The sequence below is a fragment of the Papilio machaon genome, chromosome 1 (genome assembly GCF_912999745.1).
Source record: "Papilio machaon chromosome 1, ilPapMach1.1, whole genome shotgun sequence".
NCBI lineage: Eukaryota > Metazoa > Arthropoda > Insecta > Lepidoptera > Papilionidae > Papilio > Papilio machaon.
In genome coordinates this window covers 743,546-767,117 of record NC_059986.1, presented here as the reverse complement: position 1 = coordinate 767,117, position 23,572 = coordinate 743,546, and the positions used below count along the sequence as shown (strand labels likewise).

The 23,572-nt window shown below is 36.0% G+C and overlaps 4 protein-coding genes across 8 annotated transcripts in view; 3 read left to right on the top strand and 1 right to left on the bottom strand.

Annotated features, from left to right (window-relative positions):
* LOC106712801 (nuclear factor of activated T-cells 5) overlaps window positions 1-3,990 on the top strand; it is a 73,340-nt gene extending 69,350 nt beyond the window's left edge. For 4 of the 5 annotated variants that reach the window (XM_045678949.1, XM_014505444.2, XM_014505447.2 and 1 more), the window contains 3 exons: window positions 66-233; window positions 469-1,690; window positions 2,272-3,990. In XM_045678949.1, coding sequence (XP_045534905.1) covers window positions 66-233; window positions 469-1,690; window positions 2,272-2,276 — 1,395 coding nt within the window. In that variant the 3' untranslated portion in view covers window positions 2,277-3,990. Of the gene's footprint in view, window positions 1-65; window positions 234-468; window positions 1,691-2,271 lie in introns of those variants that run through there. The other variant, XM_045678955.1, reaches the window with a different exon arrangement.
* A 2,113-nt stretch (window positions 3,991-6,103) lies between these two features.
* LOC106712738 (prolactin regulatory element-binding protein) lies at window positions 6,104-10,045 on the bottom strand. Its single transcript, XM_045678086.1, has 7 exons — window positions 9,722-10,045; window positions 9,235-9,581; window positions 8,467-8,605; window positions 7,960-8,126; window positions 7,328-7,592; window positions 6,935-7,130; window positions 6,104-6,570 (listed from the first exon to the last, which is right to left on the bottom strand). The coding sequence occupies exons 1-7, from the start codon at window positions 9,854-9,856 to the stop codon at window positions 6,485-6,487; spliced, it is 1,335 nt and encodes a 444-aa protein (XP_045534042.1). The 5' UTR covers window positions 9,857-10,045; the 3' UTR covers window positions 6,104-6,484.
* Window positions 10,046-10,472: 427 nt separating this feature from the next.
* LOC106712764 (type II inositol 1,4,5-trisphosphate 5-phosphatase) lies at window positions 10,473-13,133 on the top strand. The gene has a single exon (XM_014505401.2). It carries the CDS (start codon window positions 10,569-10,571, stop codon window positions 13,131-13,133), a length of 2,565 nt encoding a protein of 854 aa, XP_014360887.2. The 5' UTR covers window positions 10,473-10,568.
* Window positions 13,134-14,576: 1,443 nt separating this feature from the next.
* Window positions 14,577-23,572, top strand: part of LOC106712804 (stathmin-4) — a 40,397-nt gene continuing 31,401 nt past the window's right edge. The window contains exon 1 of the mRNA XM_045682126.1: window positions 14,577-14,824. Coding sequence (XP_045538082.1) covers window positions 14,806-14,824 — 19 coding nt within the window. The 5' untranslated portion in view covers window positions 14,577-14,805. The remainder of the gene's footprint in view (window positions 14,825-23,572) is intronic.

The following is a 23,572-nucleotide window of genomic DNA, read 5'->3' as shown; positions in this document are numbered from 1 at the left end:
ACAGCAATATAGTCCAGTAGACATTACATGGGCGTGACGTGACAGAGGACGCGGCTCTTGCGCAGGTGCCGGACGAGACCAGCCAGCACTCCGCGCCCGAGGAGGGCTCCTGCGGCGCCGAGGGACCCGAGTCGCTGCGTCCCGCCCACGGCACCCACAGCGCCCACACCGCACCCCTCGCCGGCATCGACCTGCGCCTCAAGACGGAGGCCGCCCGGGACTCCGCCAACCAGGTCCGCCCCGCGCACCACTCGCCCACACGCCCACACGCCCACTGCCCACTGCCCACTCGCCCACACACTGACACACCTCAGCGAGAGCGCACACAACTCACATTCTCTCACCGGTCCTAGATAAACACAAATGATCAAATATATTGCTGCTTTATCATAATTATTTTATGTTTTGTGGCTTAGAAGCCAATAAAATCATTTATAACAGAATCTAATGGGAAATGAATGCCCACAGGTGGGCTTCGTGGGCGCGTATGAGTCCATGAAGCTGTCGCCGGGCACGCCCACGCCGAGCCAGCCGCCCTCCCCCCTCGCCACCTTCACGCAGCAGCTGCAGGCCATCCAGAACCAGGTGCAGACCGACAAGATGGTCGAGTCCGTCACCGCCGCCATATTCAACTCGGACGGCGGCGGACAGATATACGTCGACCAACCGATGATGCCCATGGCCTCGATGGACCCCATGCGCCAGCTCATGGCCGCGAAGGGCTCCATGGACCCGCTCGAGACCAACATGAAGGTCCTCGGGCCGGAGCTGATGATGCGGGACTCGAGCCTGCAGGCGTCCGTGATGCAGCCGACAACCGAGCAGCGCATGATCGTCTACAACCAGATGCAGACCGACCGGACCGAGGAGACCTTCAACCCCTTCGGCGTCCTCACAAAGATGGAACTCGGCTCGTCGCAGATCGAGCGGCGGCTGGCGCAGCAAAGCGCGCACATGGAGGCCCTCGTCGAGGACGCCATGAAGGCGACGGCGGCCATCCTGCCCGCAGACGCCGCCAAGCTCGACGAGCTGGTCAACTCCCGCGTCGACGACCATCTGTCGGGCACCAACTCGCCCTCCTCCGCCTCGCACGCCTCCGACGTGCTGCTGAGTCCCAACGCGGCCGTGGTGAGCCGCGCCCAGGGCGCCGACCTGCTGCAGCCCATGTCGCAGTCGGCCATCTCGCCCGACGTCATCCTCAACCCGCAGGTGTCGCCGAGCTTGCTGTGCGACAACAACCAGCGCATGGTGCTGCCGGCGGGCGGCGCGCAGGACGACCTCATGATGATCCCCGACATACCGACCTCGGTGAAGACGCCGCCGGCCGCCGTCAAGTCCATGATCCTGAACGCGGCCGCGGAGATCCTCACCTCGGACACGACCATGAACGCGCTGGTGACGTCGGCCATCAACACGGCCAACATCCTGAGCACGGAGAGCGCGGCGGGCGGCGGGGGGCTGCCGGCGGGCGCGGCGGACACGCAGCCCCCCGCCGAGCCCGCCGCGGAGACTCCGCTGGAGGCGATGTCGCAGGCGGTGTCGCAGGCGGTGACGCAGGCGGTGTCGCAGGCGGTGTCGCACGCGGTGTCGCAGGCGGTGTCGCAGGAGATGTCGGGCCCGGTGCAGGGTCTCACCGACATGAGCGACCAGGACCTGCTCTCCTACATCAACCCCAGCACCTTCGACCAGGGTGAGTACATGGACGTGTATTTCTAGCGGACGTTTCGCCGCAACGTACACAGACAGCGCTCACTGCTGGTTATAAACAGTTCTAGTGGTTAGTGCGCAGTTAAACAGTGGTTATTTTTAGTATTTATGGGTGAAGTTTTCCTTTTATTTTAAGACGGTCGTGGTTACTTAATTTTAATGTTTTTCATTTGCAGCTATTTGTCAGTTATTTACACTTAAATGAATTATTGCACGGGCACGGTTACTTACTTCTAATTGCTTTCATATTTAACAATTCTGATAATGACTGCCAACTTTGATACCTTGCATTGATTTATATTTCAAATTATATTGGTGTTTGTTATAACCGGAGATAAGTTCTTGTCGGTGAATAAAAAATCAACTCCTCAAACATTGAAATTTGATTATTCAATAACAAAATACATTTCTCACTCTAATCATAAAGTCTCTGGAAAAAAAAATTGTTGTCATGTCTTAGAACGTATTTTTTTATTTTCTATTTTATGATTATTGATATTAGATTTTAAAAATGTATATTTATGACAATAAAATGTGTCTTTTAACAATAAAACTTTGTTACAGTGTGAGCGAGCGCGCTCCGGCTAGTGAGAGCGGGACAGCGAGCGCCGCGCAATGCATTTCTTACTAAATTGTTGTTAAGGGCTCAAAAGCAGTTTTTATGTGAATTTTTAATGGATGGATGTATCCGTTAGTTGTTAAAAGTATACGTAGAAAAAAAATTATAATCTCTAAATAAAATACGTGTGATTTGATGAATGGTTCCAAATGAATGTGATGATTTTTTTTTTAATATAATTATTTTACCGCATGTAACAAAGTGCGTTTTGATACGTCAATTACACCTTATGTGACAGTATTACGGAGATAATGATAAATTACGATACAGAATACAGTTACGTCTTTTTATATGATGTATACAATTTACAATATGTATACATTCGAATACAGTCGAACTTTTATAAGTGAAAAATGTCTATAAACGAGAGTCATAATCCTGATGACTTCCATGAACAAGAAACTACTTTAAAATATCGCTTCATAGACTCTCACTTATCAAGGTTCGACTGTACCTTCGATTCTATTGAAGTTATTAGTGTTTTGCAACACCCTGTGTACACAGAAACGTATGTATTTTCAATTAATGTGATGTAACTCATTGTATATGAACTCTGAGATGTATTCTCATATCAGTTTTTTTTTTAATTCGAATTTTATTATAATGTACATATATTAAGTAAGCTTTATATTTATGTTATTTTTATGATATAAAGTGTGGTGTCGGTCTTACTGATATCCTGATGTTTATTGTCTAATTAAATATTTGAAATTAAGATTAATGCGATTAAAATGTCGCTTATTGTAGTTTTTTCTTTAAAACAAATCAGCTTTTATATAGTTATTAAGATTTTAAAGCCGATAACGGTGTGAATAATAAAGAGGCAAAAAAGTAAGATTGTCGCCACGCAAATACTTCCATTTCTCATTAAAATTATAATACAAAATTGTAACCGCTTGGCTTTGACGTAGTTTTTTTTTTATTAGACAAGTCGAATATTGTTCATGTTACTTGGAAACTGATATCGTAATTGCGTGTCCGGCTCGAAGGACCAAGTGGTTACTGAACGCCAATCCGGTATATACCATATTACGGTAGATTAGAAAAAAAAAACATTTAGTTGTTATATATAAGGACAACAGTACTGAAATGTTTATAAGCAAAGAATATATAAGCTATGATTACATAGATTTAAAAATATGTTACGAAGATTTTTTTTATATACAAAATTCGGATGCTATACATATTTAATGTGCCATTTAAAATGAATTGACGCGAATTCCGCCCAGGAAATGAGACTCTACGGGACGCAGCATCCAGGGGAAATCCCACCTGCATTTACATCCCCTACCCTGACAAACAATTTATAAAAATTTTCATATCTGACAATTTATTTATAAACATTATGATCAAACAACTGTTGGACCTAGGTCTTTTGTATTTTCAGGTCCAACTGAAAGGCAACAGTTTCAAGGTCAAAGACCCGCGTGGTCTCCCCCCCCCCTCCCCCCTTTATCTCATGAGTTTTATCCAAATTGTACTAACAATGTTATTTAAAATGAATCAAAGCGATGCTGTCGTCCCGCAGAACTCACTGCGAGGTAAAAGAGTGGCATAGACCGAGTGCAGCCGTAACTAATCTAGGGACCATATTTATTGCTATATTAAATATATACATCATACAAACAAAAAAAAAACAATATTATATTCAAATTTACAACAAATGGTGCATTAAAATTTATTACAAGTTTGAATTTTATGTAGTCTGATAATTAGATATGAAACGAAATAAAAATAAACGAATATGAAATGTCAAAAGTAAAATAGGTGTATTTACAATATTTTATATACATTAATGAAATATACAATTAATAATGTATTTGTATATTTACATATACAACATTTTGTATAACCAGATTTTTTGTACAATATTATATCGTTGAATTTTGAGGTTATGTAGCTACATTAAATTCTACTAAGTTTTCTGTATACTGTTTTGTATATATTTTTATATTTATACAAAATAGTATACTGAAAATAAAAGTATCAGGAATATTTAAATAATCAAAATATGTTTCACTTTCATATATTTATTCTATGAAATTTTTAAATACTAAAAAAAACTATGTTGACAAAATATGTTGAGAGCTAAAACGGAATGCAAATTATTTAAATGTGAAATCTACAAACTAAAGTACAAGAAATATCAATTAAAATGTATTTGGCAAAGAATATTCATATCACGTATAATTATTTTATCTTTTGTTAAATATTTTCAAGGCGCCATTTTATCTTTTTTAAATGATGTCTTGCGATCGTAATGGCGGCAGCTTGCAATCGCTCCAAAGACATACAAAAATTAATGTTAATTCATAATGAATTTATTAAAAAAATTTACCAAATAAAAATATATTTAATACATACAAAACTTTTATGTAACTAATTATATATAGATTTATAAAAGTTTTTGATGAAACAGTGAATCGATTTAAGTAAATGGCTCAGTTATTTGATGTCGTAATAAATTATGGATATAATTTATTTTTTGATACAGACTCGGGGTCTGGACTTGTCAAAGAATAAATTTTAAAATATCTAGAATCAAAGAGTAAATATAATGTATTTTAATAGCTATTTTCATGACACAAAATGACTCAACTCGATATTTGCGAAAAAAGAATTAGATGCCCGATACCTATTTGTCAGTCTTCCATGTTATTATTTATAATTTTTTTTAATGTAAAAGGCACAAAAACGAAATGCATTTGACAACGAAATAAATGGAGAAGGTGTATTGACCACTTTAAGATTGTTATAACGAATTTTTTGAATATTTTTAAAAAGGAAACATTTACATGAGGTTAGATAGATTTATCTTGTTACTAGTGTGGTATTATTTACACCTCCTCCAATAAATAAATAAAAAAAACTATTTAATATTATATATTTAACATAAGTGTGGCCTACTCGCGACTTGATAGTTGTTTCTTTAAGCGATATTGACTATTATTGTAATGTAGTAAAGCTTTAAATGGGGCGTGAGAATCTGTTGGGTCGCGGTGCGCTGCGGCAAAGGTCTCTAGTCGGTCGTATTTCAATGCAACTTGCCGAACGGTCACGATGAATAAAGTGTACGTTATTTGTTTTGATGTAATTGATTAAATGTTATTAAAAACGACTGTGTTTCCTTTCTTTGGTTGTATATTTCTTTGCAGCTGGTGAATAAAATAAACTTAACTGAGGGTCTGCATACAAGTATTGGATTATAGTTCCACAAGGATCTCATAGCTATCGGAAAATATTTTTACTAATAACGTCATCTTGACAGTGTCATATTTTAACCAATAAGGGAGCGTCAGCTGTACTTTTAAATGTTGCCATTTTCATAATTTATAAATTCCATAAAAATATCACGCTTGATGTTATGACATGTAGGTTAACTTAGTAATTTGTTTGGATGTTTCAGTTTAAATAGTTAGGAATTACTAAGAGCAATGAGATCATAAATTGTAAATCATTTGTTTGGAATTGCAACATGGACAACTTTAAAGTTAGGAAATATTTGCTCACTGGTAACACCCAAAACTTATAGGCGTCCCCTGTCAATGTCAAAAAATTGCTACAATCCTTGTTGGTCTGTATTACTGAGGTCACAAGAAGCTGCAGTAGAAAGTAGATTTGACTCTATATTCAATATTGTTAACCTTGATAAAGCAGTTCGTATGTTTTCTCAGTAGACCTTCCAGACATCTTCCTACAAGTGAATGGCGAGACGCAGTATTGAAAATGTCTCAGCTGTGAAAATTCACTGTAACATTGTGATAATAAAAGACAATATCATGGCCATAAATATTTAATTCATTTAATAATACATACAGCTTTATCATATAATTCTACACCAGTCGTTCACAGTCTGTTCGGTGGCGGACAAATTCTGTGCACTCAATTATCCTAATGTACATTGATGTTTGGAAATATCAACAATTATAATACACATAAAATTAAATTACAACAGATTTAATTTGTAATTAATGAAAACAGAATAATTCCCAACATTTTCTAAGATAAAATTTGTTTAAATTGATTTTATTTATACAAAACCTACACAATTATATGAGCATGTAACCTTTTACAACTAAAAATAACCCCAAAACTACTTACACGGAAAAATAATTTGTTTTACAATATATGAAATTATAATATAAATACATTATATCGCTATATACCCAAATAAGAGCATAACGTGAAGGTACAGAACAATACGAAAACTATGAGAATGATGGCAACCCAAGCGGGGACGGTACCTGGAAATTAATAAATTAGAAATTATTAACATTTTCTTTTATAATAAACTAGCTGTTGCACGCGACTCCGTCCGTACGGAATTTAAAAAAAACATAAACAGTAGCCTATGTGTTTTTCCAGACTATGTTCTACATCTATGCCAATTTTTATCGAGATCTGTTGAGTCGTTCTGGAGATCCATCTAAACATTCGCATTTATAATATTAGTAAGATATGAAATGAAAATCAAAAACAGACACAGAACATAGTCTCGAGTAAGACAAGAATTTTTTTAATTTTGTGCAGATAAAGGCGCGGTCTAAAGCTAGCTATATATAAAATAAAATTTTGTACAGTACAGAAGTATTGCATATATATACTGACGTGGATAAGGCACGCTGTGTACATAGAGGCAGTTGTCCACTGAGATGGAGAGTAGTGCAGCCTCACTGCGACTGGCAAGTGCCTGTCCGGCGCCCACCACACCCCCTGTCGCACCCCCAGAACCCCCCGCACCCACCGGCAGGAACGCCAGACCCGTCACGAACATGCCGTGCGCGTTCTTCACCTGCAGCACTCGCTGCACCACACACCAACAACAAGCAACACTTTAGTGAACACTATTATTTGATTGCAGTGATGTCTAAATGACAACACAAATAAGTTTCTATTCTCTGAAATACAGAATTTAGCTATAAAAATAATTCCCACATAATTAAATAACTAATAGGGACAGATAGTAAGTATGTGTGACAAATGCACCAAGTGAGAGCTGACCTGCAAACTGAACGCGATGTATATGTGCACGGAGCCACTGAACATGGTGCCCACAGCGAGGAACTTGCCGTCGTCGCGCACAGCCAGCGCAGACAGCGCCTCCGGCAGCAGCACAGTGCGCCCCGCCCCGCCCCCGCCCCCGCCCCCACTCTCTGGCCCCGCCCCCCGCCACGCCCACTGCTGCAGCAGCCCGCGTGCGCGCCCGCTGCCAGCTCGCGACACCGGGTTCGCTATCGTGAACATCACTTCTGCGGACGCGCCGAACCTTACACAATCACGCAACAAAATTAATACAAAGGCTAAGCTAAAAATAAGGATTTTCATTAGCACAGGGTTAATACTATTAATTTCATTACTATATAAAAGTAAGCTGTGAAGCGCGATTCCGTCCGCGCGGCTTTAAAAAAAATTAATAATTAGCCTATATGTTCTTCCAGACAAGACATCGAGATCCGTTGAGCCCCTTCAGAGATACCTTCTAACAAACATTCATCTATCTAAAAATTCGCATTTATAACATTAGTAAGATTTGTTGACTTCTTATGGTTGCGTAATATTAGTTAATATCAGTGAAAATTGTGGATTCCACGCAAACGCTTTATAGATAAAATAGGTGACTAATTAGTTCTCACCTGCACCTCCGGAAGCGATACTTGGTGCCGTTGGGCGGCTGGCAGGTGAGTGTACGCAGCGGCTCGCGAGCGCCCGCCGCTCCCGCCACGCCCCACACCAGCGCCAGACCGTCCTTCGCGATGCTCACCAACTGACTGTCGCATGGACTGAAGTCAAGGTCGTCCAACTGGAATACAGTAATTCGCTCCAGTTCATTCAGTCGCCCAATCATCACCATTTGTTCAATCACACACTGGAAGTTAACTAGCTGATGTGTGCGTCAAATAGTTTGATATAAAATAATATATTCATGCGAATTAATTTAAATACAAAGGTAAAGGAAGACCAAAAAAACATGATTACATTATGTTGAAGGGAGTATGCAAAAAAAGAGAGTGAATTCAGATATGATAGCTGATAGAGATGTATGGAAGAGTATTACCTACATACTAACCCTCCATAGCTAAAACCTCCTAAAAGGGTGGAATGATGATTGATATATAAGTTTTAGAGAAACTAAAACAAACCTCTTTAGTGTGACCTTCTAGTTGAAACAGTAGCTGCATCTGAGGGAAGCTCCAGACACGCACCTTGCCATCCACACCACCCGTTGCCATCAGCTTACCATTGTGGCTAATTCTCACAACCCTCTGCAGTGGGTCATCACTGGAACAAAAATTATACTATATTTGTACCGTTTCTTTACATACTACTCTTCATTTCACTGTTATGTTTTCATAAAATGATTTCTTAATTCAATAATTTTTGATATAGATGAAGTTAATTCAAATATTTTGTGACATAAATATCTACTCATTATCCTACAAGCTATAAAGACTGTGTTTGAGTTGAGTCATAGACATAATTGCATAATGTGACATAATGTTCATATGAAGAATTTATAAACTTGATGTGTATGTGTGCATGCACGCCCTCTCTCTGTCTCCCTCGGTACCATGGAATTCTACCAGTAATAAACTAGCTGACAAAGTGATTATGCATATAATTTATTGCACCTATACCTCAAGTGGCGACGAGGATTCCAACGTACCCACGTTAAATTTTAATTTCATTTTATTAAAAAAAAATGTCATCAAACATTGGAAACATTGCACCATACCACCATAAAAGCCAAGAATGGCACATTTTTAAAGCAGGCTAAAGATGTTTGTTAAAATTATCATGTACTCCATTCTGTATTTAGGATTTTCTTTTGTTCTTATAGCTGCCTCTTACTATGATAAGTATGGAAGCAAAATAATATTAGATAAATTGTCAAAGACAAAATTACGTACCCAAAATCAGTTTGTACACTGTCACATGGACGTATCTCAAAAGACATTCGCTTGTCCACAGTGCCAATGTCTGCTTTAGATATGTTGTCGTTCTCGGAGACGGTACGCCGGCGCCGCCGTACCAGGCCGTTCTCAGCGCGGAAGCTACCCCGCCGCATTTCCGCGACGTCAACCATGCGCACGTTTACCCGGTACAGCTGGCAGTGGCTCTCCTGCCCCGCGCATAAATACGTGCGCCCCTGAGCGTTGCGGATCGAGCAGTTCATCACCACGTTAGGGCCCGTTTCATGTCGCATCACCTCCTCAGCAACAAACTTATTGCCATTGTGCGATATCTCGAATATTTCCTAAAACACAAACTAAACCATAATATTGGCTCTAAAAGCGCAAAACAACTGTAACGGCCTACTATTTAATCAATGACACGTATTGTTCTTAATGTCAATAAAAGTTATGTTTTCAAAAAAAATTAAAACTAATCACTTACAAATCCATTTGCCACTCCTGTATTTGAAGCTCCACCACCTCCCGCCACCAGAACATGACGATTCGTAAGGGTCTCGAGGGTATAAAGAGGAAAATCGACCTTAGCCAGTAGCCCATCACATCTATTACGAGACATTTTGACTTATAACATTTATTGTATGGACTCCACACTGCGAAACTATTTGTGTAACACTAACTGGAACTTAGATTAAGCCCCATGAGTGTTTCTGTATAAACAAAATATACAAAAGTTGGAATAATATGGCTTTCAAACAATACGAATAGGAACTAAACAAGTGTCAAAAATTCCCTACTTCCAACATGACAAAAGTCAAATTGACAGTTGTTGACAGCGAACATTAAACATCAAAAAAAAATCTGTCATAAAACTCTGTCCACCCCATACTGACACAGATTCACAATGCGTATAGAATTGTTTTATTGTTTGAAAATATTTTTTCAGTTTTTTTTGCTGAGTAGTTAAGTATTTGTAGAGATGATATTCGACTTCATATTGATTATTACAGGTCACAATCTATTGTAGTCAACACAATTGTAGTCAAGTCAAGATCAATGCCAGTCAATATCATTATATTCTTCGTGGAATTATGCTTGCAAACTTTAAGTGTGATGTGTGACAAGCCACACTGTACATTTCGGTAAGAAATGCTGTAGTATATTTTTTTAACTTCTAAACGTTTTTAGGAAAAATGAAAAAAGAGGAACGTCAACAAAACGTCAACTGTCAAATCAATTAAAGTAAAATTTACAACACAAATTTGTACTTGTTAATGAAAATGAAACGATGTCAAATGCTTTGTATTCATTAATTAAATTAAGGAAACAAAATGAATCACGAGGAGATATTATCGGTGGTTCAGGAGAAGTTTTTGTCGAGTGAACTCGTCACGGCATTTTTATGTGATGCTAAAGTGCTGCACCCAGATTGCATTAAGAAGGATAGACTCCTTGCAATCGTTGAATATGGAGACGAAAAAGCGGTTTTTTGTTTATTCACGTCTTGTTACCCACCTAAATCCTTTACTGATTTATCCATAGAAATAGTACTGCCCATAGATAATAGTTTTAAATGTGAAATTGATAATAAGCCATCAGATCCTGAGGCAATTTTGTACCTGAACCTCCAGTCACGTAATAATAAGTTTAAATTTGAAATTCAAATGACTCCGCGGGTCGACAATTTCGTAGATGATTTGTTTCGCGGTATTGAAGCAGTCAACAAACTTCCCACACAACCCGAGTTTGTCTGGCTTAAGAAATACGATGGCCAAAGAGAAGATGACTTTATAGCACAGACAATGGTCCTACCCAGAAGCGGAATGGCTCACACACAAGTTTCTGCCCCAGTAGCCATTAGGGAAAGTCTGATTAAAAGGAAAATGTCAGATAAAGAATTTGACTACACATTTACAAAAAGATTTACGATATTTTGTGGCACATGGAATGTTAATGACAAATCTCCAGTAATACCTTTAAAGGGATGGTTGTGTGTTGACAAAGAGCCTCCAGATATATATGCAGTTGGTTTTCAAGAGTTGGATCTATCTAAGGAAACATTTCTCTTTGACCAAACTTTCCGAGAGGATGAATGGTACAATGCAGTGAGAACTCATGTTGATCCGAGATCTAAGTATGTCAAAGTGGAGATTGTGAGACTTGTTGGTATGATGTTAATAGTATTAATCAAAGAGAAACATATGTCACATGTGAGGAATGTGGTGTGTGATACCGTGGGAACTGGGATCATGGGTAAAATGGGTAACAAAGGTGGTGTTTCCATAAGATTTGATCTTCACAATACATCAATATGTTTTGTAAACTCACACTTGGCAGCGCATGTTGAGGAGTATGAGAGACGCAATCAAGATTTCAGAGATATCTGCTCACGAACGAGATTTGTTCAACCAAATCAACTTCCCAAAGCAATCAAGGATCATGATCAGGTTTATTGGTTGGGTGATCTTAATTATCGGATAACTGAATTAGATCCATTAAGCGTGAAAAGAATGGTAAATGAGAATAACTTTGGTCCAGTCCTAGAATGGGACCAACTTAATCAACAGCACAAAATTAACAATGTATTTGCTGGTTATACTGAGGGACCTATAACCTTCAAACCTACATATAAATATGATCCAGGCACAGACAACTGGGATTCTAGTGAGAAGAATCGTGCCCCAGCTTGGTGTGATAGAATATTCTGGAGAGGTGATAACATCACTCAACTAGCCTACAGAAGCCATCCAGCATTGAATATCAGTGATCACAAACCTGTCTCTGCTTTGTTTACCTCAGCTATCAAAATAATAGATGAAGAAAAATATCGAAAAGTATATGAAGAAGTCATCAAACAACTTGACAAAATGGAGAATGAATTGATTCCGCAAGTGAAGGTTGATATCACAGAGATAGATTTCGGTACAGTGAGGTACTTGGAGTTACAAGTACGCACTATAACAATAAAGAACACTGGCAAATTACCAGTTGAATTTGAATTCATCAAGAAATTGGATGAAAGTAGTTTCTGCAAAGACTGGCTGATTGTGGAACCATATAAAAAATGCATCTGTGCAGATGAATCATGTGAGATTCAACTAAAAGTACTTATAAATAAGACTTCAGCGTGTAAAATGAACGCTGGAACTGATAAACTATACGATATTCTGGTATTGCATTTATATGGTGGCAAAGATATCTTCATAACTGTTAATGGCACATACCAAAGAAGTTGTTTCGGTTGCTCTATAGAGGTTTTAGTAAATCTTAACATACCAATAAGAGAGGTTCCAGTTGGAAAGTTAGTGGAGCTGGAAAGCAAACGAGACCAATACATTTCAAATCAGTCAACATACTCTATACCAAAGGAAATATGGTTTTTAGTAGACCACATATATTTACATGGATTGAAAGAACCAAATTTATTTGAACAACCGGGCTTGCATTCGGAAGTTCTACAGATAAGGGACTGGCTAGACAGTGGGTCTATAGACCCGATACCTGGTAGTATACATTCTGTTGCCGAGGCTCTGCTATTATTATTGGAGAGCACAGCAGATCCAATCATTCCGTATAATTTACATCCAGTTTGCTTGAGAGCATCTATAAACTATTTGCAGTGCAAGCAAATTGTGATGGACCTACCAGAGTTCAGAAAGAACGTCTTTTTGTACCTCTGTGAATTTCTACAGGAGGCACTACAACATAATGCAGAAAATGGATTGGATGCTAAGACATTGTCCACATTATTTGGTGCAATATTCCTTAGAGATAATCCGAATGTAGTCCAGGAGCCGCAATCTCGTATTAACAAACAAATAATTGATAAGAAAAAGGCGCAATTTGTTCATCATTTCTTAATCAATGATCACAGTGACTTAATTTTTACAAAATAATTTTTTACTAAATTTTTTAAAATATTTTCTTTTGGATAGGTTTTTAAATACTCAAATTAATTTGACTTTGTCATGCTAAAAAATTTGTAATTTTTATGTTGATTGCAATGCATTCATTAGGATAACTATTTATTTTTCTTTGTTAACTATTCATAGACATAATGGTGTTTGCCATTTTTTGATAATATTGACCATGACTTTAAATAAACTTATGAATACTTTAAATAGTTTGATCGGTCAATGGTTTTTAGGTTTGTTTTGAACAACCATATTATGAAATAGTTTGTGTTAATATTAATTTATAGTAGATTTGAGGACTACCATTTCAACGAATAATATGTGAAACGAATAAAGTGATTGTACATTATGTTAATTATGTTTTAAGATGAAATATATTGAGCAATTGCTCGGATTCCAAATATGAAGATTATGACATTATTTTACATTTCGTATTATTATAAATGATATATATTATATGACTACATTTTTGAAATAAAAGCATCACAAATTAGCCTAAATGTTTAACAAGTAGCCATTGCCATATTTATTAGTCTGTGTGACTGTTAATCATTAAATAGTTCATATAGGTACTATAAAACAAACATATGTGTCATACTGATTTTATTTGAATAACATCATATTTAAATGTGATGTTATCCCCATAAGTATTTGTAGTAAATAACTAAACAATTACAAATAAAATACATATAACCTTTTCAAGTACATGATATCGTAATATTTAATTTGAATAAATTAACTTTTTTATTCTTATAATATTGTGTCAAATTGTGACTTTACAATCCATGTATACGTAGAACAAATTTTAGATGTATTGTTACATTGTAATCTTGTAACCGAAAGTATTTGAAATATTTATTGACTATTTATTAAATAATTGATGTAATTGTTGGTATTTTTATTTAATAGTGTTTCGAAGTGGAAGAGACTAATTATTACAGAGTTCAAAGAGAGAGTTTGAAAAGTAATCCCATTTTCTATGAGTAAAAAGGACTATGTGAGCGTTAAAATAATATGAACTATTGTTCTTTATAACTCTATTCTATACGATTTTTACATCGTCTAAATATTACAAAACAAATTGCTTTTTTTTAGTTTTCAATGAGCGACCTAAAAATATGTGTCTTCATATTATTGCAATTATAATTTCAGTATTGACCAAGAGATGGCGCTATCTGTTGGGCAAGCATTAAAACAAATATAGGTGGTAATTGACGCTAAAGTTTTTGTTTAATAAAAATATTTGATCATTTTGTATGTGTTGTTTAAAAATATTTCTACGTTTATTAATTAAAAACTTGTGATTCTGGACAGCTTTGAACGCAGCTTCCTAGATCACTGGTCGATATATTGAACAAAAGAGCGCGTAATTCGATTTGAGCCAATCACATCAACGCATTTGACCGTTATGTCAACAAGGATGAGAGCGTCTGTCATTCGCTGAAATAATTTGAGTTGAACGAAGTCTTCGATAATCGTAATATCCTGTCTTTCCTTCTTTTAGTTCAAATTCAATTTATAACTGTTTCAACGGTGCAAAGTGCGAGAAGTTATAAACGCGGGTTGCAGTTTAAAAATTACAATTCGTCGGACACTTGCATAAATCGGACGTTTTTAAACTTTGCATTTCTTTGTTCACGTTGTAAAAGGAACCATGGAAGTTGAAAACAAAGGTAAGTAAACAAAAATTTTGGAATTTTCTACTACTTTTACACACTGATTCTAATAAGAATTTGCAAAAATTCGAAAATTTATTATATTCACATAAACTTAAAAACGCAATGAATAAATGTAGAAAACATTACAAAAATTTAACTTGTAATTTTTCTTAAGTTTTTATTAAATAGTTCCTATTGTAAAAAAACGTATTATTTCAACCTAATAATATCAGCGATATTTCAAGAAAATATTATAAAGGATTGACAAAGTAACTAAATTATAGGGTAAAATATTCCCAAAAAGCGTAAAGGCTAACTTTAATTCGAATCATCTAATTCGTAAATTATTTTTCTACCCCCCCGTTTATTTTCATCTCATTTATTCTTTTTTTTTATTTAATGACTCAAAGACCGTTTTATCTTTGTACAAATACCCGTCAACTGTTTGATCCTGCGCCTGCGACTGTTTGTTTCTAATAGGATAGGAATAGGATTAAGATAAACAAAGATTAGAACATTTGTAATTCGTTTCTTCTTTTTCTTCATTTATTCATTCGTTACTGAAGGTTAATCTGTTTACAGAGTTTAGGTTATTAATTATAACATATTGTACTTCAGACGTTAACTATTATATATTAACGAAAATAAAACACGTTGTTTTTGACACAAAAAATGTCGCATCATTTATAAAGTTAGCCAAATTATCTCTCATCTAAATTAAATGCGTTATAAATAATCCACATCATAATTACACCTCTGATAGGAATTTAACAAATTATGTTTCATATTTTATAGTAAAAGTTTTATAACAGTTGTAACCATTTTTATAACTAAACCACGATATACGAAAATCTATGAAATAACGTTTTAATTTTGTGTTATCGAATAAGTAGATATCCAAAAGCAATTCCAAAAGTATGGTTGTAATTTAAATATTAATTAGGGTACGTTTTAAAGCTACTTGTCTTTATGTTTTTGTTATAAAAATATGATGCAGCCGTTGCCTTATCTATATTAACTTTTTTAATCTATATAAAGTTAACCTTGTTATAGTTCATGTCTACATTGAAAGCGTATTATAAAGTTTCTTGTTACATATCATAGTAAACAATGCCTTTGTGTTGCAAGTTCGTCATTACCAAGAACTCGTTATCGGAATTATTTTTATGAAACTGTTATTATATGTATTGTTATCGTATGACGTAGTAATTATTGTTTATAATGTATTGATGATTTGGATATAGGCTGTTAAGGTATATCGTCCCTTAGCTTATAACACCGCTCACTTCGAAAATTGGCGGTTTTTACATATAATGCCATTAGATGGACCTGCTCATTCCGCGTATAACATTGGTTACATGATAATTGAAAGGTAAAGAAATATAGTAAAAAAGTTAAAATAGAGTAAATCGTCAAAAACTAAAGAAATAATTATTTAATAACGATTTTTTTTTAAATTAGACAGTTTTTTCCGTCTCCTGTAAAGTTGATAAAAATGACTTATGCGGTGTTGGTTAGCTAAGGGACGATATTAAATGAGGTGGGAGAAACATTTTGTAAAAGTGAGGAGTGGTAATGTAGAAGTGACTTGAAAGTAGTATTAAGTTTGCGGAGCTTATTTTGTTATGTAAAAATGTGCAAGGAATATAGGTAAAAAAGTAAGATTTGTTTGCTTTTTGCGTGACAGTTTGTGTACATGTCTACCAACTATAAGTAACAGGCGTGATTGTTTCAAATTTGCATAATAACGGCATTTTTAAGGACATCGGATATTTTTTAATGTGACATCACCGTAACCGTCCCGACTAATTGCGTCTCTTTACTTCGATATCTTTAGGTCACAACGGTTCTTTAGCTCGTCTACACAAAGACGAATATTCTCTTGTATATATGTATTATGTTAGTGTGTTTGTCTGTTAGTCATCGCACGCGACGGTTAAACTTGTTCCAGTTCACGAATGTTTGTTTTTGTGGAGGCGGACGTCTTCGGTTTGAATTCGCGACCGTTGAACGCAAGGACATTCTGTAAGTGACTCATAAATACCTCGTTCACTTTCTAGATGAATTTAAATTGAAGATGAAACATACTTTAGTTTTATACACTCTATAATAAAGTAGACGAAACAAATATTTTAAATTTACAATCATAAAGTATTTTCTAGTATTAAAAAGTACGAAGAAAAATAAAGTCCAATGGTTTGTGGGTCGTATTATTGTTCTCGCAGTCGCGTTTATTTTGCAGGCCCCTAGTTTGAAGACAGAAGGGTCGCTTTTAATTTATGAAGAATATTAAAATTTCTACTGTTTTTAATGAGCATTGTTGCTCCAAGTGATTCGTTATTCTATTGGAATCCTTTCAATCCTTTTTTGGTACATTCACACGAGATATTGTCGTCTGGAACATATTATGGATGTACGAGTACGGTTTTAGTCTGGCTCGTATTTACTGAACATATGTTTGAATTACCATATGTTAACTCGGTGAATGGGAATTACAAAAAAAAATGTTTTCGAGATATTTTCATCATGGATTAAATAAAATAAACATTTATTTTTATATCATTTTCTTTTTAGATAACTTTTTAAGGTTTCTACTAATGAAACATACAAAAACATACTTTAATCCCTCTCTAATTTTCTTGGAAAACAGATACAGGTCTGTGAAAACTTAGATATAGGTTATATATTTATATTTCTAGGTAAAAAGTAAGATCGGTGCCAGTATGCTAATAGTGTTCTGATGGCTAGATCATCTGGACCGCGGATCTGATCAGTCCCGATCAATCGTTATGCTTATGTTTGTACTGTTACACACAGAGTCCTCACTTAATCGCTTTTCGTTGATATCTCACTAAACCTACACTAAGGAAAACTACCTAACAACTTTGATTACAACTCTATTTTATGGGTTTCATATGAAGTCGCTGGTGAATGAACTAATAAGCCATAATTTAACTGGGCGTGGTATACTGTGGAGAGTAACAATACATACTTTCTATATCCTTATTGTAGGAGGGGGGAGGAGGTATATTGGGTACTATTGCTGTGTAATGGCGTGTGAAGTGGGCACCGAAACGCGAGCCACATTAACATTAGCCACGGACCACTGACAGAGCAAATTAAATGGGTTGTTGATTTGGTATTTATAAATGATAGAAAAAGAGTACTTTAGATATATAGATGGTTGTGTTTTTAATTACACAATTTTTTTTGCGTCGGTGACTCAAGGGTAAAGCACTTGACTTGCCTGCAGTACTGGGTTCGAAGCCCGGTATATAGTAATGTGTTTTTCGATTTACTGTACATTTATCCGACCTAAACATCGAGGAAAGAGGACCTGCACAATTTGAGAAAAATTTAAAGATATGTGTGAAATTAACTAATGCGCACTGAGCCAGCGTGGTTGACTATAGCCTCTATAAGTTACCTCTAAGTTCTCCGAGTGAGCTGATGATGATATTTTTTATACACAACAACATTATAGTGGGAGAAAATTAATATCCTCATCGCCATTACTATTATTACTATTACTATTATTTTTTATAAAGGTACCAGCTGAAAACCAGCGCAGGGGCAGTTTAGTCTGTCTCTGCTTCGCTGAGCTGGCTCCCTTTTGCCACACTTTGTGCCTTGTATGTGTTTGTTTTACTTTTTTTGATTTTATATATATATATTTTGTGTGTGGCAATAAATGTTTTTTCTTTCTTTCTTTCTTCCATTAGCCTATATCAGTCTACTGCTGGTCATATACCTTACCCTATGCCTAGTTCTAAAAAATAAAAATTAATATGTTTTCAATTAGATAAATTAAATATATTAAAACAAACATCCTTGAAAGTCTTCAGACGAAATTCTTGGTAGAATATAAATTATAATTTGTTATTAAATTGGTATTAATTCCATCTGTTTAGTGCGAGCCGTGAAGCCGGAGAGCAAAGTTTCTTCGCAAACCAACTCGCCTTTAACGTTTATTGAATTGACACTAAGAAAATCCATTTCTCGAAGGGCTTTGATTAAAAATACAGGCCAGGCGGTACCTTAGGGTTGTAAACAATCTATATATATAAAAGAAAGTCGTGTTAGTTACACCATTTATAACTCAAGAACGGCTGAATCGATTTGACTGAAAATTGGTGGGCAGTTAGCTTAGAACCAGGAAACGGACATAGGATAATTTTTACCCCGTTTTCTTTTTTTATTTTCCGCGCGGACGGAGTCGCGGGTAAAAGCTAGTTTTTAATAAAAAAACAATAATCGTGAAGTGAATTTTTTTTTTGTTTAATTTTTTGAGGCTGAGGCCGTACGAAAATTTCGTTTATTTAATTATTTTTTTCATATCTAATTCATATTTCCCTTTCATACCTTTTAAATTCAGGTTCATTAAATGAATGTTAAAGGAGTCGCTTAATTTCGCTGAAATCTAACAATGACTCAGTGGCAGTGAACATAAACACTTCTTGATTTAAATCACCACATCTATTATACTCTAATGCTAATTTTTGTCGATTTTAATTCTTTCAAGTAGCAGCCCTACCAGTTATCCCTCGTCGAAGGATAGCGCTTTTGAGGTTATATAGGTAGATTCAATACATCCGAACGATGTAATGCAATTTATCTCCGCGTTTAATAGCGCCATTTTACGGCCGCAAGCTGTGTTCATTTGTTGGGGGCGAACTGACGAAGGTTTACTTAGTCCAAATGAGCAAATATTTATCGTAAATTTCTATTCAATAATTTATTAAATACTAGCTGTCGCCCGCGACTCTGTCTGCGCGGTATTAAAAAATATTTAATTAGTAACCTATATGTTTTACCAGACTATGTTTTACATCTGTGCCAAATTTCATCGAGATCCGTTGAGTCGTTCTGCAGCCCATCCATCCAACCCTATAAACATTTGCATTTATAATATTAGTAAGATAACATTAACAAGCATAAATTGTTACTATCTACTTGAATTTACAGTTACAGTAAATTTACTAGTTAATTTATATAATAACTAAAATTCTTAATATAGAATTAAGCCATTTTACGCCATTACAGCGTAAAAAGGCAAAATGTCAGCAAGGGTCGTAGGTAGTCAAGTGTTTATTCGTCTGTTTGTAAAACAACCATCCCCGGAACTGGCCCGACCCTTATTTGGGAGATTGTTTCATTACCATATCAATACAAGGAATTGTTCGACGCACCCCCCCCCCCCCCCCCCCGCCGCGCACTTGCCAAATATTGACCATTGAACCAACGCTCCCTCTCGTGGAATTATACGCAAATAAAATTGATTTATGTGTCTGGATGAATTAAAAGATTCATTTTGTATTCATACTAGCTGTCGCCCACAACTCCGTCCGCGCGATATTAAAAAAAACTTAATAAGTAGCTTAAGTATTCTTCCAGAGTTAGTTCTATATTTGTGCCAAATTTCATGAAGATACGTTGAGCTGTTCCGAACATACCTTCAAACAAACATCCATCCATCCATTCAAACATTCGCATTTATAAAATTAGTAAGATATACTTTGTGTGTGGAATAACCGTGGGTTTCTGAGACAAAAATTCCTGTATAAAACATATCTTTGACTTCTTATATTTCTGATATTTCAATTCTTCTGATATTTCAATTTGTGATCTGTTCGTGTTGTATTGTCACGCCGCTCTATTAATTTCAAAACACAATAGAGGTCGACGCTCCGACAGACGATTCTCTGCAACAATACAAAAGCAGTGGACTAAAAACTGTACATTTATTGTACAAAAAAAGATAGTTCCTAGTTCCCAGGCTAATGTCCTCCGGTTTATTTTACTGGTGATAGAGGATAGAGATTAGTTTTTGATTGAGAGGAATAAATACATTTTATATTAAAAATAGCTGTCGCCTGCGATTACGTCCGCACGAAATTAAAAAAATAAACAAAGTTAATAGCCTATATATTCTCCCAGCCACTTATTACGCTTTTTTAATTCCGCACGGACGGAGTCGTGGTCAACTAGCTAGTATGTAGGATAAATTGAATTTAACTAACAACACTTTTTAAATATAGACATAAGAAATGTAAAATGCTTTTAATTATTTTAAGTTAAAATAACTTTAAAAGACGTTTTTATGAATAGGCTCTCAGCGTCTTAAACTGTGCTAAGTACTTTTTCGTCTGCGGGAAAGTGCTCTTCAGTTCAATGTTAGCAAGAAAGAAAAAGATACGACGTTATATTTATTTTAACATTCTTAAATATCGCACAATTTTTTTTTGTTTAGACTTTAAACGCCATGTAAAGAAATTATTATAGAAACTGGCTACCATTACTGACGAGCTTAAAAACTTTTTAATAACATTAACCGTGGGTTTCTGAGAACAAACTCTGTATAAAACATCAGTTCAAACACTTACAATGCATTTAAAAACGCTAAAAAAATACCAAAATTTAAACTTCAACTTAAAGACTAATGACATGAAAAATACTGGATATAAAACACAGAAAAAAAAGTCAAATACATAGAAATTAAAATTTTCATATCGTCATCCCTTTCATTATCTTTGACAAAACAGAGATAACAATATGTTTTAAACGGAGTTTTGGTCTTAGAAACCCAAGGTAAGAATGTAACGTTGACCTTAGATGTATGCTTTCATATTTAACTAGCTTTTACCCGCGACTCCGTCTGCACGGAATAAAAAATAGAAAACGGGGTAAAAATTATCCTATGTCCGTTTTCTGGTTCTAAGCTACCTGCCCACCAATTTTCAGTCAAATCGATTCAGCCGTTCTTGAGTTATAAATAGTGTAACTAACACGACTTTCTTTTATATAGATAAATTTCCAATGAAAATCTGTTCAGTATAAATGATTGATTGCTCATCATATGATTGTGTCCTCCTACACACATTTCAATGTAATGTAAATTTAAGATTAAAACAGTGTGATACTTTGATATACACTTATGTTAAATGTATGCGAGTAATTAACCTCTTTGCGAGTGTTTCAAACCGGATGCTTAAGGATTTTCGTGAATATTTAATTTGCTTGATACTGGTATTAATTCGTATATTTAATAATTGCAAGTTAATCTTATCATTTATGACAGCTTTAATTGTTGGAATGGCCTCTTAGATTATTATTTAAGTTGGTATCTAATGGTCGCTGGTAAAGCCATTAGCTAAACAAGTAACGTAAACGTGCAAGCTGAAAGAATATTGACAATTATTTTATACTAGCTGTCGCCCGCGACTCCGTCCGCGCGTAGTTAAAAAAAAAAATGAAAAATAGATGTTGGCCGATTCTCAGACCTACTGAATATGTTCACAAATTTTCCTGAGAATCGGTCAAGCCGTTTCGGAGGAGTACGGGAACGAAAACTGTGACACGAGAATTTTATATATTAGATAGTAAGTCGTTTTATTAGTAAGTTATACATCTAATTTGCATATTTATATTTCTTACTGATATTATTTGGTACAGTAAAAAAATCATTAAATGGGATAGTGACCGCGTAAGACATTGTGTCGAAGAAAGTCGTCCCGTCACCTCCAATTAAGGTAAGACGTGTTCCAAGTAAAGGAGAATACTTGCCCACGCGCATGTAACTGTGATTGTCCGAATTGCGGGTACTGGCCCATTGAAAGTATTGTGAACAATCACAATAGTGACAGATTTAGTACACTATGATTCACATATCTTACTTCTTACTAATATTATAAATGCGAATGTTTAGATGGATGGATGTTTGTTTGAAGGTATCTCCGCAATGGCTCCGCAAATGCAGGTGCGTTGCCTACCTTTAATCAACGGAGAAGGGGACGCACAGAAATAAGATATTTGCCTTTTCTAAGCGTCTCCTCCTCCATCAAATCCACTTCCCCTTTCCTAATAAGTAAAGGGGAAGAGGCCTGTCATCATACGACTGTCTGGTACATTTGACATGATTCAGTGTTTTGCTGTAGTTACTATTTGTACCGTCTGCCATTGCCGGCTCGTTGTCGCCCGAATTCATTTCACAAATGGAGTGATTAATGTGTTTTGAACACTGCTGTACGCTAAACGTGAACGCACTTTTGTTTTATAAACGTTTTGTTGACGTGCTTCTTGCTAGTTCTATTTATAAATGTTATCTTTGAACCGTTTGCTTACCACCATGTGTGTGTTTGTGGTACTGCTTTTTTCTTTGTTTATTGATACTACTCTGTTGCATATGTTTTGTAACAATTGCAAGATGTTTGGTTATCGAAAAAAATATTCTAAGTTACTAATCTACTAATCTAGCTGTCGTCGCCCGCAAAACCGTCCGCGTGGAATTAAAAAAAAAACTTACAAAGTAGCCTATGTGTTCTTCCAGACTATGTTCTACATCTGTACCAAATTTTATTAAGATCCGTTGAGCCGTTCCGGAGATACCTTTCAACAAACATTTATCCATCCATCCATCCAAACATTCGCATTTATAATATTAGTATGATGTAGAATACTTCTTGTTTTTAGGAAAGATATTAAATAACGCCTTTTAATTAAATCAAGAGATGTACCTTAACAATTTTTATAATCCGTAGGCGTAAGCTGGCTCTTTAAAATATTAAAGTTGTGATGGAACAACTGTGGGATCTTTTTTAATTAAAATAAAATGATATTAAAGCCTGTTTAATTAAATTCCATGTAATTGCACTTGTCGCTCGGGTGAATACAAAAGTATTTGTCGCCTAATAACCGAAGTAGGTTAATGGACATCGGTAATACGAGAGCTACCTTCCCTGATCAATATGATAATGACCATTTGTG